At 42.1% G+C, this 18,712-nt stretch overlaps 1 protein-coding gene across 2 annotated transcripts in view; it reads right to left on the reverse strand.

The window, feature by feature from the left end:
- LOC133569470 (brefeldin A-inhibited guanine nucleotide-exchange protein 1-like) overlaps positions 1–18,712 on the reverse strand; it is a 67,782-nt gene that overhangs the window by 5,492 nt on the left and 43,578 nt on the right. For both annotated transcript variants that reach the window (XM_061921838.1, XM_061921837.1), the window contains 24 exons: positions 14,434–14,573; positions 14,242–14,350; positions 10,874–11,075; positions 10,697–10,808; positions 8,926–9,131; positions 8,761–8,845; positions 7,943–8,108; positions 7,484–7,635; positions 7,291–7,419; positions 7,053–7,211; positions 6,758–6,902; positions 5,864–5,954; positions 5,752–5,792; positions 5,500–5,669; positions 5,089–5,240; positions 4,683–4,855; positions 4,430–4,590; positions 4,196–4,326; positions 2,796–2,925; positions 2,598–2,733; positions 2,376–2,514; positions 2,238–2,307; positions 1,968–2,130; positions 1,760–1,899 (listed from right to left, as the gene is read on the reverse strand). In XM_061921838.1, the coding sequence (XP_061777822.1) occupies positions 1,760–1,899; positions 1,968–2,130; positions 2,238–2,307; positions 2,376–2,514; positions 2,598–2,733; positions 2,796–2,925; positions 4,196–4,326; positions 4,430–4,590; positions 4,683–4,855; positions 5,089–5,240; positions 5,500–5,669; positions 5,752–5,792; positions 5,864–5,954; positions 6,758–6,902; positions 7,053–7,211; positions 7,291–7,419; positions 7,484–7,635; positions 7,943–8,108; positions 8,761–8,845; positions 8,926–9,131; positions 10,697–10,808; positions 10,874–11,075; positions 14,242–14,350; positions 14,434–14,573 (3,302 nt within the window). The remainder of the gene's footprint in view (positions 1–1,759; positions 1,900–1,967; positions 2,131–2,237; positions 2,308–2,375; positions 2,515–2,597; positions 2,734–2,795; positions 2,926–4,195; positions 4,327–4,429; positions 4,591–4,682; positions 4,856–5,088; positions 5,241–5,499; positions 5,670–5,751; positions 5,793–5,863; positions 5,955–6,757; positions 6,903–7,052; positions 7,212–7,290; positions 7,420–7,483; positions 7,636–7,942; positions 8,109–8,760; positions 8,846–8,925; positions 9,132–10,696; positions 10,809–10,873; positions 11,076–14,241; positions 14,351–14,433; positions 14,574–18,712) is intronic.

The following is an 18,712-nucleotide window of genomic DNA, read 5'->3' on the forward strand; positions in this document are numbered from 1 at the left end:
ATGGATTGTTTGGAGGGTTTTGAGAACAAAAGTGAATGTATTTCATTTTGGAATAAGGCTGTAATGTAATGTGAGAAAAAGGGAAGCGCTGTGAATACTTTCCGGATGTGCTGCATCTTTTAGCTTTTAAAATTAAAAATATATTTTTTAAATATTTTGTTGTGTCAGAAGATACCCATTCGTCACATAAAATGTACCTAAATTCAACATTATTTAATACACATGGCTAAACAGTAGTGATGCACAATTTGTATTTATCTGTATTTCAGGCAGATACTGTAAACTTCCTGCTTTTCAAGATTGATACATATAACCTATCTATTAGGGGTGTACAAAAAAATCAATTCACATCCAAATCGCAATTTTTATTCATCAGATAATTAAAAAACAAAAACAAAGTTAAAATATTATTGTTTAAGTATTATTTAAAAAAAAAAAGTTTTTAGGCCGTCTCCATGAAACCAGAAGCAGCTTTCCTAACCGGTGAACTGTTTTGAAAAGGTTTCATTATATTTATTATACAAAATAATACATTGCGAATCGAGAATGAATTCTGAATCAAATCGTCACCCCAGGAATCAGAATCAGATCGACTTGTTAGATGACCAAAGATTCACACCCTTATTATTGATGTATATCATATTTTTAATGTACATTTGAGTGTTTTTTTATGCTCACTGGTGGTAAGAAAATGTCAAACAATGCTGGATTTGAAAAACTCTTCCTGTAGATTTGTCCGAACCAAATATGACATCACATCAATAAATCAGTGAAGCTTGTATGTCCTGATAATCGATGGGCATGGTCTACATTTTAACTGATACTAGTACCAAACCTGTACTAAAAAAATTATAAACAGGCACATTTGTGCAAAAACAAAAACCAATTAGTTTTAAGGAATTTTGTTCCACAAGTTTTTTACTTAAGGGGTATAAATTAAATACAATCTTCAACCAATTGTCAGAATTTTGCAGCAATACGGAAAAAGCAAAAAACGCCTTACTTGAGTTGAGAATGTATAATGCTCAAAATACCTAGTGTCCCTGAATGCAACCTTGCTCACAGTAACAGTCGTGAGAAAGTGTGTTGTTGTAGTTACTGAAGAGGCTAGCGCTGTAATGAGGGCTGCTCTTGCTGTGTTAAGGTTGGCAATAAAGTTGAAAAAGACCCTTTGTGTTTCTTGTCAGGATGCTACGTTACTTCCACAATTTTACCGCTGAGCACTTGTTGCAGTTGGATGAGTCTGCATTCACTTTGCACCGGAATAAGGCACTGTTGTCGCGTGTTTCCCGCATTGAACAAAGAGAGCACCGTCTACCAAATCAAATTCCTTGTGTGTTGAACATAATTGGCCAATAAATCTGATTCCGATAGCTTCTTCTTTTTCTGTTTGTTTTTGTTTAGTGAGTGGCCAGTGAGGTTTGATGTGTAGAAGACAGGTGTTTTATTTCCCCTCGCTGAGTGTTTGCAAGGCATTTGGTTCAGGTGGCACGCCGGATTGGATGTCTCCCTCTGATGAGTAGTGAGGTCTGGCAGTTTGGAACATCCCCTGAGGTAAGGGAGCTTGATTTGTTTACCCTAATTCCCCTACAAAGCAGTATGGGTAATCTCGCCTCATTGGAGCATTTTATTTAAAATTTCTACCAGTTATCGAAGTTATTGGATTATTGGTGTGATGTAATAATTTCCAATATTGACCCGATAATCGTGCGGCCCTACAAAAAAGCCAACGTCTTCACTGGACTACAGTTGTTTGTACCTGAGCTGCAGCCAAGTTCTCTGCATCTTCCTTCTTACTGGTGGCGGGAAAGAAGACAATGTTGTCGATGGTCTGGATCAACTCCAGCTGCACCACGCACTTAATGAGCAAGGCTGCGAACAAGCGTTGCTCCAGCCCCCCTGCGGAACATCAAGCTCAGAACCTCCTTGGATGTGTGTCGCTTTCCCTTTTAAAAGACCTCACTCACTCGCAGAGCTCCGGCTCCTGACACCATCCTCGTTGGGCACAGCGGGGTTGGCGCCCTGTTGGCTCTGATGACGGCTCTCCACTGTGACCCTGTCGGCACTGCTGATGGAGCGCTGGTCATCGGGGCGGAGCTGCAGGTCCACTGACTTCTGGGAAATGGAGTCCTGAGAAGAAGGAGGACAGAAATTAAGACAATCTGGCAGACAAATACGGGAAACCATCTAGAGCACATGTAAGTAACAAATGGTGATTAATTTGGCGGAAGTCTCACCAGCTGCTTGTCTGACAGACTTTGTGTAAAGTGTTCTCCGTCTGCTCCTGCTGGCCTCCATGTTAACAGCCTGAGATACATGGAACACAATCATCAGATACTGTTGGCTTTAGGATCAGTACGTCTTGCAAGGCTTACGCGTTAGGGATTGTGGTCTTGAAGATGTCCAGCATGCAATTGCATGTCTTGTTCCACGTCTCGGGGGAGAATTTCTCACCATTCAGTATGACGACATTCTCCAGACAGTTAGTGCCTGAGCGGGCGAGCTGCTCATTATCTGCACACACACAAGCAAACACAGATGGTGACGCCAAAAAAAGCAATCTCGAATGTCCTAGAAGTAGAGCTTCGTGCACCCACCTTGCTGCACACACCAGTAGAGCTGAGCTAAAATGTCATCCAGCAGCACGTCGTTCAGCGACTCAAAGTACTGTGTGAAGACGTCGCAGATTGCGTAAAGTGCGTGGTTGCAGGTGGTCGTCATCCACTCCGCTTTCTGTGGAGGTATCAAGGCCTCGGTGAGCGTCATGAAAGTTTTCTCAGAGGGTGGTGACTTACCTCGGTCTGTTGCTCGGGCAGCTTCATGTTGTCGAAGATCCTGAAAACGATCCTGAAGAGGTCTTGCCACCAGTGCTTCTCGAAGGTGTGCCCATATGTTTTCATAACTTCAAACATTACCGTCAAGCCCCTTGAAAAAACATACAGAGTAACATTGCCAATTTCCACTTTATATTTTTTATCCAAGAGAGTGAGGCTGCATTAAAAGGACACCAGCAACCACACGTCGAGCAGCACTAGCCAGCAAGCTAAAAGCCCACAACAGCTCTTAAGACAATAAGGAGTGAGGTTAACCACACTAGTTGGCATTTGTTAAACTAAGGCAGGGCTATTCACCTGATGACCTAGGAGCAAATCCAGCCCTGTATTGACCCCATACGCTCCCCTGCGTTCATTTCAAAACTTGGGAAACATTTTTGAAGCAAATTCCTAAAAATGACTAGAGTGCTCCTGTTGTATAAAGGAACTTGGACCATGTAAACACATTGGCAAATCCTTGCATTGACATTTTAACCTTGCTAGCAAACAAAGAACACTGGGGTTCAAATTTGTGATTTACAATTGAGGCCTTTCTCTAGACACCCCTTCAAAATCTCTCCTTTTAGGTAGTTAAAATTGTTTTTCCCTGTCACGTGATTTATGTAACAAATGTGTTGCTGAAGCTTGTTTACTTTAGATCCAGTCAGTAGTCATTTGTTCAACTTCTTTAGTCATACAAGTGGTAATCCTCAAAGTACCATTTTAGGTCCTCTCTTTTTCATCATTTGTGCTATTCAACTGCTGGCGCGCAAGTTTAGTTACAAAATCTTGCGAGAGACTCGCATTTTTGCAACGGATTCTTAAAAACACTAAAGTGCTATCATGTAGATGATCTTTGACTTACTTTATTGCAGAAGGTCCTTAAAAACAGCACAGCGTTTCTGTAACTCTTACAAAATATCCATCCATTTTCTACCGCTTATTCCCTTCAGGAACGCGGGGGGCGCTGGAGCCTATCTCAGCTACAATCGGGCGGAAGGTGGCGTACACCCTGGACAAGTCGCCACCTCATTGCAGGGCCAAGACAACATTTACACTCACATTCACACACTAGGGCCAATTTAGTGTTGCCAATCAACCTATCCCCAGGTGCATGTCTTTGGAGGTGGGAGGAAGCCGGAGTACCCGGAGGGAACCCACGCAGTCACGGGGAGGACATGCAAACTCCACACAGAAAGATTGAACACAGGACTACACAGGACCAAATAAATAAAGCAACATCTAATGTGTACTGTAGAGGACACTGGTTCTCCAGAATATACTAAATAAGACTAATAATGAAGGGAGAAGTACAGCCCCGGTCCTTAGCTTTCTGGAAATGTGGCTTCCAAAACAATTCGGTACACAAACTAGCAACACACCTGGTGCGGACGTCCAGTTTACACCTGTTGATGATGCAGGAGAGCTCAAAGAGAATGGGAAACCAGCCTCGCACCCACACACGGTCCTCTGGTGCTACATTCATGTCATCACTGGTGTAGTCTTTGAAGGCCTGCCACAAAAAGGTAAGCAGTTATTACATAATGTTGTTGCTTTAAGGACCGGATATGAGGCGCTTGAGCAGGATTATGCATTATCCAGGAAGTGATGACCACCTGTGGCCTTTCCGAGACATATTTGGCGCAGTGTCTGATTAGGCGAATGGCTTCCATGCTGGTGTCTGGAAAGGAGGCGTTGCAGGCAAACTCCGACAGACACTTGACAGCGTCCTGGAAGGAGTCGATGGTGGCTGCAAAGTGCTTCTCGAATACATTCGCTTGGAGAGGAAATGGGAATCATTATGTTCGATGTTTTTTTTTAACACAACAAATAATTCCTATTAAGCAGTCTTGAGTGTGAAGCACTCACTGACGATGTGCCCCGTGGTCTGAAAGGCCAGCTCCACAATGCTCTCGTCCTGGTCGGATGCAGCCAAGTGGAAGACAGAGAAGATATTCTTCCAGCCAGAGCGAATGTTCGCCGCCTGGGAGTTCACCATCTGAGCAATGCAGCGCACCACCATGTCTCGGATGGTGGGCGACCTGAAGGAGGCATGAAGGGAGGAGTGTTGAGGGAAGGATAATTGTCGACAAAGCTGCTGTGTCGTTGATGAACTATTGAAAAGGCAGCATAAGCGAGATGACACTTTGCTGCAACCTGCCATCGCCAGAGAGATCTATACTTCCACTGATTATCTTGCATCAATGGGAAAACTACAGAGCCTCATTTATAGCTGAGGAACTGAAACGGGTAAGGTCCACTGCTTTCTTCATACCTGTTCTTCTTCATGATGTGCTCAAACGGCCGCAGGAAATCCTTCTGAAATCTGAAGTTGGCCAGCTCGCCCTTTTCCAAGAACTTCATGGACAGCTGCCTGAGGGAGTCCACTGCGAAAATGGCCACGTCTTCATTGGAATTACAGCCCACCTGCCAGGGGATAGTGGATGTGATAAAAAAAAAACAAAAAAACTTCTAGTGCTGTCATGCCAGAACAATAGATGGTGCTACAACTTTAAACCATTAGGCCATTTTAACCAATCAAAAGCCTGAAGAAACAAATTTCTGGAAAAGACATTTAAATAGGTAGGTTCACAGCTCACATCTATTTTGTTGCATTAAATATTCAACTAAACTTATCTAAAACGCTCAAGTTGAATCCCTTCTATGCCACTGAATTGTGGCCCACCTTGTTGAAGTGGTCTCCGATGACCTCCCAGATCCTGGACCACTGCAGCCTGATGCGGCCCATGTTGTAGTAGGAGATCTCCACTATTTTCTGCAGGCTGAACATTCGCGGGTGCGTGGGCGAGGCCAGCTCATCCATGGACACGGCGCACAGCCAGCGCACAAAATCCACTTGACGCACAGAGAGATGTTCTCAATGAGCAATGAACTCTCTCAACAATGACTTCAAGGGGTTAATCAGTCTTGGACTCACCTATTGCATTGCCATCAAGTCTGGTAGAACCTGTGAATATCCTAAAGCAGAGAAAACATGACAATAAAGTCTTTGAAATTATGTTTAACAATGCTTAGTGTTTTTGTTGTACCTGTCCACAGCCACCACCACACTCTGAGAGCTGGTTTCTCCGATGGACTCCTGAATACTGGCAATCTGCTTCCGGTCCACCGTACCACCAACTGCACAACAGGACACAGAGGTGATCAGTAACAGCAGATTTGACTCGTTTGTCAAGATGTTGGCCTCAATACACCTGGGCCAATAACATGTTTCTGTACGATAAATATTGTCCCACAAATTTTTATAAAATATTTTGTAGTCAGCACCATTGTATTATGTAATCGTAATTCAGTATATAACACTAATAATAAAAGTTACCCTTTAAAACGCTATAATCGTTCATCTCTCATCAGTATTTTTATCATTGTAATTGGAAGGTGAAAATCTTTCTTATCTTAAAATAAACAAACAATAAAAATTTGATTTACTCAATTTCTGTGAACAAAAATTGCCCATTAATAAATATTGTATATCTTGAAGTACACTTTTTTCCCTAGTTGGGAAAACAGTGTCATGCGTTTGTTTCGTCGATTTATTATTCCCACACTGTGACATTTGGATTTGCAATTATCGTTTTTCCTCATAATCGTTGTTACCTTGCGGTGCTTCTCACTTGCGAGTCGCAACGAGCAAAGCTCTCTGTCCGTGCATCGTGTGTGTGTGTGTGTAAGCTAGCGGTCTCGCTTTGGCATAACCAAAACAAAGATTTTGGATGACTTATGAGAGAGGATTCACTTGGTTTGTTTACTTCTTCTATTACATAAACAAACTCAAGTGCTGAGAGTGATGCACAAAGTGAGACAGAGAAAAAAAACACCCACACAGAGAATGTTTTGATGCGGGCGAAGTTATTTTTCATTTATCGTTGATTAATTGATTGAATAACCCAGGCCTAGACATAACAGAATGAGGTGCTACTAACCCAGGCCCAAGTACTCATCGTTGTTCTGCTCCTTGGTGCTGGCCAAAAAGCCCTCTCTGCCCCGCACTGTCCCTGAAATGTAGCGGGCCTTCACCCCGGTGCCGATCAGCTGAGCCAGCTCCAGCTGACTGATGCACTTCATGATCTGAATGGATAAAAACATTCACACTGATTTATAGCATGAACACCTTGGAACATGTCCTCAATTGCCTTAAGAAAAAATGAGGAAATATTTCACAAGTGTACCTTTTATAAATGACAATAATGTACTGATCTGACAGTTAAAAAGGCTAACCTCGTGCCAGGAGTTTCCCAGGTAGTTTCCGTCGGTGTGTGCCACAGTGATGAGCGTCTTGATGGTGTCGATGTTCTTCTGCTTCATTTCGGCGATGCCCGAGCTGGCGGTGAGCAGCGTGAACCTGGCCAGGGCCTGAACGTAGGCGTCCCTCTCCAGCTGAAATAAACAACAAGCCCAGTCCAAATTAGTCAGAACAGATAAGAGGCCAAGCCCCTCCCGTTTTAGACTCCAGCACCTGTATGGAGAAGATGCATGCTATTCTGATGGCGCAGCGGATGCCTTCTAGACACAGCGACGCCACATCGGGGTCGTCGCAGTCTTGCAGGCCCACGCTAAACGCGGCAAGGAAGGGAGTCCACGCCAACTGAGAGTAAACAACAACAGTTTAGCATGTAGTGGGCGACAGCGAGCATTTGGTGGCGTTCTACCTTAAACATAGGCCTGACGTGCTCCAGGTGCGTAGCACTGGTGAACGGAGCCTGCACGTGGCTGACGGCCTCCATCAGTGCTTTGGCCGTCTTGGCCATCTGCTCCATCTCCACGTTGTAGAGGAGACGGCGTTGCTTCTCGCTGGCCACACCTAAGCACAACACCACAATATGAACACACAGGAAGACCACTTAGCAGTATTTTGTTATCTTGTGACAACAAGCAAGGCCCACAAATACTGAATTCTACAATAACTTTTTTTTTCAATTTGAACTGTAATTCCTCAACTTCCCCACTAGGTAGAGCAACTGCAGTTCAATCAAACAAACTGTAATGCAGGACAAAATCCAGTAAATGTCCCAGGTGATACATTGTAGTGGTCTACAACTGTGCATTTCTGGTGTTAGTGCTATTAATACTGGCTCATGATTTGAATGATATTTTACCAAAACACTCACTGTGCTTGCTGGACTTGATGGTTAGCTCTTTTGTCTCCTTCATAGCGATCTTTTTTCCTGCGATCTCATCATAGATGGCTGACAGATATTCCTCCGGGAGGTCTTTGCTGTCGTTGATTCCGCGATTCATCTTGATGTACTGTTCCTTTGTCATTTTATTCTTCACCTTATTATGCGTGGGGAAAAAAAGGCAAAGGATGACAATATGCTTCCAGTAAATGTTCCAGTTAATGTCTCCGATCAATTAACCATCTGTTGTCAACACTGGCATTAACAACTGTGGCTGTAAGCAACCTCATAATGATGTTGTATTATTTAATCCAAAAGATGACAGGAGTTGCAATAATGGTCATTTATATACCTCTGCATGTATTTTAAAATGGTAGTTGCGCTATTCAGCTGTTATAGTTGTCGTCTTATTTCAGCTAATAACACAGAGTAAGCAGTTTGCCTCTTACTGCCATTACAAAATAATTCTGTTGCTGATATTTCTTGCAATACTCTTGTTAATAAATGTGCTTTCTCATTTACTAAAGTCGTTAGAGTTCAAATTATATATGAATATATTAAATAATATTTAAAATACAATAATTAACTTACAAAAATCTTAATATTTAATTCATATATTAATACTTTATGGTTTACATATTTCATTGTAAAATAAATATTAACATATTAAATAATCAACATAAAATTATTAATTTTAATATATATTAATATTTAACTAACAATTACATTTTGAAAACATAAAAATATTTGAAGTTTTGGTGAATAAAAGCCCTGTTTATAATTGTATTTTGTAGTACCGGTATACATACTTGTGGACTGTGAAGGTCAGTTGTCAGCATGATAATAGAGTAGGCAAGCACGTAGGCTGTGTCTGCGCTCGCAAAGAGTGTTTGCCTGCAAGTCAAAACATGTTTCGAATGCAACCAATTTCATTCAACCTAATCCATAGCTTGGAGATACTCATTCTTTCTTACCCCTGATTGCACTCGAGGTATCTGGCGGCAAATTTCTCCATGAGCCGGTCGATCTTTTGGGCCTCGCCGGGCAGCCGAAAGCCCTCCAGAAATATCCTGAGCGCCGAGACAAAGTCTTTGCCTTGGAAGTCCATTTGATCCACGTAGGCATACATCACCTCTTTATTAAAACGGTCATTATCGCCAAGAAACTCCCCCACTTGAGTCTAACGGAGAGAGACCAAAGACAGAGGAGGCTGATTTAGTTGTACTTGTAAAATAATGTGCACCAGCTCTAATCTACTGGCAACCTTTTTGACATCAGACAATCCCACATGTTCAGTCTACAACTTCACCCGCTTATTCCAAAAAACAACAGAAAACTAGGATCTATGTTTTGTATTTTGCAGTAAATCCTTCAAAATTGCAGACTGCTACTGTTATATATAATGTCTTTGACTGGCATTTTTACAGTCGATTCCTATTAACAGCAGAAAACTATCATACATAGAATATTTGACTTACATTGTTGCAATAGATTCTTAATCAGCAGTCCACACATAGTGGTCATATGTAATATTTCAAACTACCATTTTTGCAGTAGATTCCGAAAAATAGCAGAGCTCTCCATTCATACATAAGAAGCTTTCACTTGCATTTTTGCAGTCAATCTTGAAAAAGAGGAGGCCATTCCTGCCCACATACAATCCTTAAAATCAATTTTTTTCTATAGTTCCTTAAAAAAATGCAGATTACTCACGACACAAAAAAATAGCAGACCTCTCCTGTCATACATAAAATACCTTTGATATGCAGTTTTGCTGTCGGTCCTTAAAAACAGCGTGTTCCTGCCATACATTAGATCTTTGACTTGCATTTCTGTAGTCAATCTCTAAAAACAGCAAAGTGCTCATGCCATACAGAATATTTTTTTATCACATTTGTGCAATAGTCCCTTAAAAACAGCATAGTGCGCCTGTCTTACATAGAATTTTAAAGTAGCACTTTAGCAGTAGATTCCTAAAAATTAGGGATGTGCCGATCGATCGGCCTGCGATTGGTATCGGTAAAGAATGTGATCGTGAAACGTGCCATGTGGCAGTAGATTGTTGAAGATCTTAAAATGTCTTTTATGACAATTCCAACTTTGACCAGTGCCAGTTGCTATGAAGAGTGGCATCATTTTCAGTAGACTGCATTGCAAAATTATTAATCCCCCGCCCCCTTTCCTCTCGCAAGATCCACCCAGGAATGGGGCCATATGAATCCCTTCCCTACTGTACACAGGACTTTTGACTTGCATTTTTGCAGTAGTTCCTTAAAAACTGCAGAACTGTCACATGTCGCTCCGGTCACATATGGTAAATGGTAAATGGGTTGTACTTGTATAGCGCTTTTCTACCCCTTTTTAATGGACCCCAAAGCGCTTTGACAGTATTTCCACATTCGCCCATTCACACACACATTCATACACTGACGGTGTAGATATGTAGCCAGCGTTTTTGCGGTGGGTCTTTAAAAACAGCATATTAACACATCTAAGAGGAAGATGTTATCAATGTGCACGTGGTTATGCTCCTGAAGGCTGCCCAGTTGAGTGCCCTCCCCTCCAATTAGAGTTAACATTTACGCTGCTTTCAAGCCTCGGGGCTGCATTGACCCCCTGTCACTTTAATGCTGAAGGACATTTTCATTATGTCTGTGTAGTTTAATGAAAGCGGCGGATGAAAAGGGGAGGTAACTTGTTTGTCTGCAAAAATATTCCAAAATAAACATTGGCGGAACTTCTCACCGAATCAATGCGTTCCTCCTGATGCAGGAACTGAGCCAGGTCCTCAGGCGTTGTACCCAACATGCCTTGCTCTTGAAGGTACTGGATGCCTCTCTTTGGTTTCTTGTTGAACCTTGGTTAATTCAATTAGAATGAATAATCACGTCTTTAACTGAGTTTCTTTTCATGGCAACTCACAGGTCTATCCCCTGCTCGATGATCTCTTTCTGCTGTTTGAGGACCTCAAACTGCTCAGGGTTGTCCGTGCCCGACATCTGTGTGCTGTAGCTGCCGATGCCAGACGAGGCGGTGGAGTCCAGGGAGTTGATGCTCCCGTAGCGGTTGATGGTCTCGGGGGCCCGCGTCTCGCTGCTCTCCTGCTCCGACGGTTTCTCTTGGCCTGAAGGGGGGAGAGCGTACGCAAAGACGTCACGGTGGGGTGAGTGTGGCTAAACCTGTTCTACAAACACCCTCAAACCATCACAATGGAGATAGGTCAATGAGGAATGAGGCTAAATTAGAGCTAAAAGAAAACGCTATAACAAGCACATCAAATAAGAAGACTTATTTGGGGTTTGCAGTACCAGAGTAGAAAAACAAGTTGCCTCCATATTGACGTTACTACCATATATGTCTGATTAATGACACCTAAAGACTTCCAAAGTTTGCGACTAAATAGATATGATTAAAATAGTATCAATCTCACAGAGATTCCTGAACCATTTTGAAAGTTAAGAGGAAGCCAGTGACGTGATCTGTGATTATAGCTATGGTAACCACAGTTTCCTTTCCTATCAACAACAATGCTAATCAAGCAGACTTTGTGAGAGCATCAATTTTTACTTCTGGAAAAATATTATGATCCAGAACCTTATATTTTAGACCCCAAAGAGGATGAGCAGTAAGTTTTTGAAGCCAAGTGCTAAACGGATGCAGCTTTATTGTAACACTATGTGTAACAAGGGGCAGCACGGTGGAAGAGGGGTTAGTGCATGTGCCTCACAATACGAAGGTCCTGAGTAGTACTGAGTTCAATCCCGGGCTCGGGATCTTTCTGTGTGGAGTTTGCATGTTCTCCCCGTGACTGCGTGGGTTCCCTCCGTGTACTCAGACTTCCTCCCACCTCCAAAAACATGCACCTGGGGATAGGTTGATTGGCAACACTAAATTTGCCCTAGTGTGTGAATGTGAGTGTGAATGTTGTCTGTCTATCCGTGTTGGCCCTGCCATGATGTGGCGACTTGTCCAGGGTGTACCCCGCCTTCTGCCTGAATGCAGCAGAGAGAGGCTCCAGCACCCCCCGCCACCCCAAAAGGGACAAGCGGTCGAAAAATGGATGGATGGATATATGTAACAAGGGTTCTGAGCCTTTTTGACCTCAGGGCCCAACTTTTCCACTACAAAGAGGCCCGGGGCCCACTCTAATATAAACACTGAATTATTAACCTTACTGTTGATTTTATTTGTAGTTAATCATTTTATATCTAACTTACTTACAGTTTAACATTATAAACCTTGTCAAATGATACGAAAGCATTTGTTAATAACACATATTATTATCAAATATTAGGTCAGGCTTATTACATAATAAATATTAATCAAATACACTGCAAAAGAAAATACTAAAGTTGATGAAAAATAAATTTACATACAATTACACGGTGCTAAAATGAACGGATTCTAACTAAATTGATAATAAATAATAATTTAGGTGCAAATGTACATAAAGCTTCACCATTTATACAGAGCACTTGCTAGGTGCTAAACATACGAACGAACCACGATAAACCATAATAAAACAAAAACTTACTGTTATATTTCCACTCTCGCTGGGATATCGCTCAACGGGACGCTCACATAATTACATTTAGATGAAGATTCAATCAAAATCCTCAAAAAGGGTTAAAATAAAGTTGCTACAATTAGAGTCATTTATTTTCAACATTGCGGGGGATGTCAAAGTGCACCAGCCTCTCGATCCATGGCCAAATTTGTCTATTACCTGGTGAGAGCTGCATTAATTATAATCTAGAATTTACATTTAGCAAATTTGAGAAGAAGCAGAAGCAGTCACCGGCTTATAGTGTGTCAACAATAGCAGCGTAAGTTGGCATTAGGTCAACGCTATCAATGCGCAGCTAATATAGGCAGTCTGCGTTGGCGCTTATAATAACAATATCACTCATATTTGGTTGAAATTTAGGTTACGACATGTTAATAGAGTATGGTTTGTGCTTTCTGGTTGTTTTTAGAGAGAGTATAATGGGCGCAATTGAGGACCCTCGAACTGTTGACTTAATTGTTAGTTATTTATTTACAATTTCGAATGCATAAAAAAAGCCAAATGTATGTGTTATTGTCTTACATAAGGATTGTGAATGATAAAAACCACATCTCTATCCAATGCTTGTGTATTTTTGTTTATTTCCAGTATGATTGAACTGATAATAGTGATGTAGAATCTACAGACAGTACTGAATATTCAAAATGGTCGACTGAATTTGTGGCATTTTGTGACGTTTAGATGTAATTTTCACATATTTTGCAGATTGTAAATACGATTGTTTATGGTTTAATGAATACAATGAAGCACCCTTAAGCATATAAAGCCAACTTGTTTTTCCACTCTATTGGTAATTTAAAGAGAGATAGATGGATGAATGGATCGTAGCATCCAGGAGCTAACATAGGAGAAAAAATAAAGACAAAAAAAAATGTGAATAAATATTTAGTCTATTATTTTTGTTATAATTATTAGGGGTTTTACAATTGTATTATTAATTAAATTTTACAATATTTGTTACAATAAATTATGTTATTTTGACAAACAATGCTTTATAAACAATTATTTAACACATCTATTTCATGTTACTAAAAGAATGGGAAACTAATATAACAAAAAGAAGAGTTGTAAAGAAAGCTGCAGAAACAATCTAAGGGTTCTGGTTGACTGTAACCCTGTGCCGCGTTAGGAGCGTCGGCTTACACGTCGGAAACTCTTTAAAACATTTACTACAGCGTCACAGGAAATGTGAGCTGGCATTTTGGCTCCCCATTCTTGGTTCCCGGGACAAGAGAATAAGCGGTACATCAAGGTATTATGCTTGCTGTTTGTACTGGGGTGCACTAAATGCGCTACACTGAGAGCTGTTTCTAATATTTTGGTCACCTCAGTAATCACAAAAAATGCCGATCTAATTTAACTAAAACCACAAACACCCATAGAGAAAACGGCTTTGATCAAGCTAGTCACGTCACATTACAGTCTAACAACCACTTCCATTCTACTGGTACCTGCTTTTGCTTTTCAGTCATGCACAAAAAGAAGAAAATTACAGTAAGAGTTATTATTTATATCAAATACTGTTATGTACTAGGAGCTCCTGCTACATCCCCTAATGACTTAAGGCAATGCAACATTCCTTGCCAGTGATTGAAACAGACTCGGCTCTTCAGCTTTGACAGCATAGTTAGAAGCTAAGATACATTTTTATATGTGCTTTAAATGTCATGATAGTCAAAGAATAACAATAGAAGTAGCGAGGTGACATCACAGGTGGTCTTACCAAGGCTGGTCTGTGAGTTGGGGTTGACATATTGGTCCTTGCTCCACTCCACCATACATTTCAGGATGGACACCAGACATTCAAGACCTTTCTTTCTCAAAGTTAGCTCCTAGAATGGATACAGAAATCATCATAATTTAGCACATTGCACTAATTGATTTACACACAGACAGATAGGCGAAATGGGGTCACCTGCAGGGGTGTGGTGCCGAGCTCGTGGCCGGCGCGACCCTGCGCTATTTTCGAGAGGTCATTGACCAGTCGCTCGAATATGTTGGCGGCGTTCAAGTCACAGTCGTAGTTGACGTAGATGTCCACCACACTCTGGGCATCTACAGTAAAGGACAAGTCGGCAGAGGAGTAACCTCACTACAATTAACATTTTGACTTTCATTACATGAGCTGTATGGAAATGTAGCCTTTAAAATGCAAACTGGATCCGGTTTAATCCTGTTCTAACAATATTTGATTTCCCTAAAGCCGTTTTTATGAGCACCAAATATGAGAACAATCTACTTTTAAAGGCCTACTGAAACCCACTACTACCGACCATGCAGTCTGATAGTTTTTATATCAATGATGAAATATTAACATTGCAACACATGCCAATACGGCCTTTTTAGTTTACTAAATTACAATTTTAAATTTCCCACAGAGTTTCTTGTTGAAAACGTCGCGGAATGATGAAGCGAATAATGACGTGTGTTTGTGACGTTATTGGTTGGAGGGGACATACTACATCAGCTCCACTTACGGCTAAAAGTCGTCTCTTTTCATCGCATAATTACAGAGTAATTTGGACATCTGTGTTGCTGAATCTTTTGCAAATTGTTCAATTATTAATGGAGACTATAAAAAACAATGCTGTTGGTGGAAAGCGGTGTATTGCAGCTGTATTTAGCACCGAGACACAGCCGGTGCTTCCTTGTTTGTTGTGAAGCTTTAACAGAGAGTGGTCAAGCGAACATGTTTCTCTCCGTCAACCAGCATGTTTTTGGATGGGAAAATTGTTATATATATCTTACCGGAGACATCAGTGGATTATTCGTTCTCCTGCAGTAGCTGTCAAAAAAGGCAGCTGTGAGCTTGGCTCCTCGGCTTCTCTCGGAGACACTGGCGTGTTCACCGCAGCCATCCGACTTTGAGGTATGTCTTTATAATCTCACTAAAACACTATTAAAACAATAAGCAGATAAGGGATCTTCCAGAATTATCTTGGTAAATGTGTTTAATTACATCTGAAATGCTCACACTGCCGCCGCCCGTAGCCGTCGCTTTTTATTTTATTTTATTTTTTAGTAGTCCTTCACTATCAATATCCTCATCCACGAATCTTTCATCCTCTATCAAATTAATGGGGAAATTGTCGCTTTCTCGGTCCGAATTGCTCTTACTGCTGGTGGCTCACATTATAAACAATGTGAGGAGCCCTCACACCGGTGACGTCACGTCCACATCGTCTGCTACTTCCGGTAAAGGCAAGGCTTTTTTATTAGCGACCAAAAGTTGCGAACTTTATCGTCAATGTTCTCTACTAAGTCCTTTCAGCATAAATATGGCATAATCGCGAAATGATCAAGTATGACACATAGAATGGACCTGCTATCCCCGTTTAAATAAGAAAATCTCATTTCAGTAGGCCTTTAAGAGAAGCTGAAACGCTTCACTTTTAAAGTTACTTTCCACACAGACATTATATCGCCTCTACCCTTAGCTAAGTATATAAGCCCACCATGTGTATACACCCTCCATTTTGGTACAAACAAACCAAAACAGGATTCACTACACCTTTGAAAACAAAGCCCACCAATAATCTGTTAGTCAGCTACAGATATATAAGCTGCAAGTTTGGTCATTTTGTTTTTATTAATCAAATAGGCTAACTTAGCATGTTGTCGCTATTTAATTGTGAGTGTAATTAAGCGCTGCATGGAATGCCAAATGGGACAAAATTAATTAAATAATTACTTAAATGTGTCATTAATGAATTATTACTGTATTACTTTTTTCCTAAGCTTTAAACCCTGAGGCTTATACAAATATGCGGCAAATCTATGGATTTTTCTCCGCTAAGGGCTAATTTATGGAATGGATTAAGCAAAGAACTCAATGTACTAAACTTTAGGAAACTGTTCAAAATCAAAGTGTTTGCAAAGTACAGGGAAGAAGAATTCTGATAAACATCTTGGACCTTATTAAAAAAGGAGAAAGTCTTACTCATCACGTAAAGGAGGAATACAAACATTAATGACTTGCTGTTTTGTTTGATCTTTCCGTTTTACTGCCGTTTTACAGGCACCGTTCGTAAACAATAAAGGCATGTAAACACCCATTTACAAAATATTTCTATGTAAATATCTCATTTCACAATGTACTGGTATATATCGTTAGCTTATAGTTGGTGCAGCTAATGAAACTTTTTTTTTTCTTCTAAAACGTGTCCGACTTACTGCCGGCAATGCGGAACGAGCTCCGACACTGATAGTATAGGGAGCAGACCGCCACAATCAGACAGTCCGATACCCCATAGTCTCTGAGCACTTCCCACAGGACTTCCCGAGGGACGCAGTGAAATGCCTGCTCCAAGTCCACAAAGCACATGTAGACTGGTTGGGCAAACTCCCATGCACCCTCCAGGACTCTGCCGAGAGTATAGAGCTGGTCCACAGTTCCACGACCAGGACGAAAACCACACTGTTCCTCCTGAATCCGACGTTCGACTAACCGGCGTAGCCTCCTCTCCAGTACACCTGAATAAACCTTACCGGGAAGGCTGAGGAGTGTGATCCCACGATAGTTGGAACACACCCTCCGGTTCCCCTTCTTAAAGAGAGGAACCACCACCCCGGTCTGCCAATCCAGAGGCACCGCCCCCGATGTCCACGCGATGCTGCAGAGTCTTGTCAACCAAGACAGCCCCACAGCATCCAGAGCCTTAATGAACTCAGGGCGGATCTCATCTAGCCCCGGGACCTTACCACCGAGGAGCTTTTTAACAACCTCGGCAACCTCAGCCCAGAAATAAGAGAGCCCACCACAGATTCCCCAGGCACCGCTTCCTTATAGGAAGACGTGTTGGTGGGATTGAGGAGGTCTTCGAAGTATTCCCTCCACCGATCCATAACATCCGCAGTCGAAGTCAGCAGAACACCATCCGCACCATACACGGTGTTGACAGTGCACTGCTTCCCCTTCCTGAGGCGGCGGATGGTGGTCCACAATCGCTTCGAAGACGTCCAGAAGTCGTTTTCTATGGCTTCTCCGAAGTCCTCCCATGTCCAGGTTTTTGCCTCCGCGACCGCTGAAGCCGCACACCGCTTGGCTTGTCAGTACCTGTCCGCTGCCAAAAGAACTCGGTAGGACTCTTTCTTCAGCTTGACGGCATCCCTCACCGCCGCTGTCCACCAACGGGTTCTAGGATTACCGCCACGACAGGCACCAACTACCTTGCGGCCACAGCTCCAATCAGCCGCCTCGACAATAGAGGTGCAGAACATGGTCCACTCAGACTCGATGTCCCGCATCTCCCGTGACATGTTCAAAGTTCTTCCGGAGGTGGGAATTGACAGGAGACTCTGCTAGACGTTCCCAGCAGACCCTCAAAATGTGTTTGGGCCTGTCAGGTCTGGCCGGCATCCTCCCCCACCATCGCAGCCAACTCACCACCAGATGGTGATCGGTAGAAAGCTACGCCCATCTTTTCACCCGAGTGTCCAAAACATGAGGCCGCAAATCCGATGACACAACTATAAAGTCGATCATGGAACTGCGACCTAGGGTGTCCTGGTATCAAGTGCACATATGGACACCCTTATGTTTGAACATGGTGTTTGTTATGGACAATCTGTGACGAGCACAAAAGTCCAATAACAAAACACCATTCGGGTTCAGATCCGGGCGGCCTTTCTTCCCAATCACGGCTCTCCAGGTTTCACTGTCGTTGCCAACATGAGCGTTGAAGTCCCCCAGTAGGACAAGGGAATCACCCGGGGGAGCACTTTCCAGTACTCCCTCGAGTGTACCCAAAAAGGGTGGGTACTCTGAACTGCGGTGTGGTGCATAAGCACAAACAACAGTCAGGTTCTGTCCCCCCACTCGAAGGTGGAGGGATGCTACCCTCTCGTCCACTGGATTGAATTCCAACGTGCAGGCTTTGAGCCGGGGGGAAACAAGAATTGCCACCCCAGCCCGTGGCTTCTCACTGCCGCCAACACCAGAGTGGAAGAGAGTCTAACCCCCCCAACTTTTTAAAATGATTTCACTGAATTAATGACACATTTAAGCAATTATTTAAATATGCATTCCATTATTTATTTTTGTCCCATTGGGTCAGTGTTTCATTATCGGTCAAACTCAACCGTCAATTCACATTACATAAATTAATGACACATTTCATGAAACATTTTTGTATTTAATTCCAATCATAACTTATGACATGTTAAAATATATTTCTTTTAAAGAAGTATTTAAT

The sequence above is a fragment of the Nerophis ophidion genome, linkage group LG15, assembly GCF_033978795.1.
Source record: "Nerophis ophidion isolate RoL-2023_Sa linkage group LG15, RoL_Noph_v1.0, whole genome shotgun sequence".
In the NCBI taxonomy this organism is placed as follows: domain Eukaryota; kingdom Metazoa; phylum Chordata; class Actinopteri; order Syngnathiformes; family Syngnathidae; genus Nerophis; species Nerophis ophidion.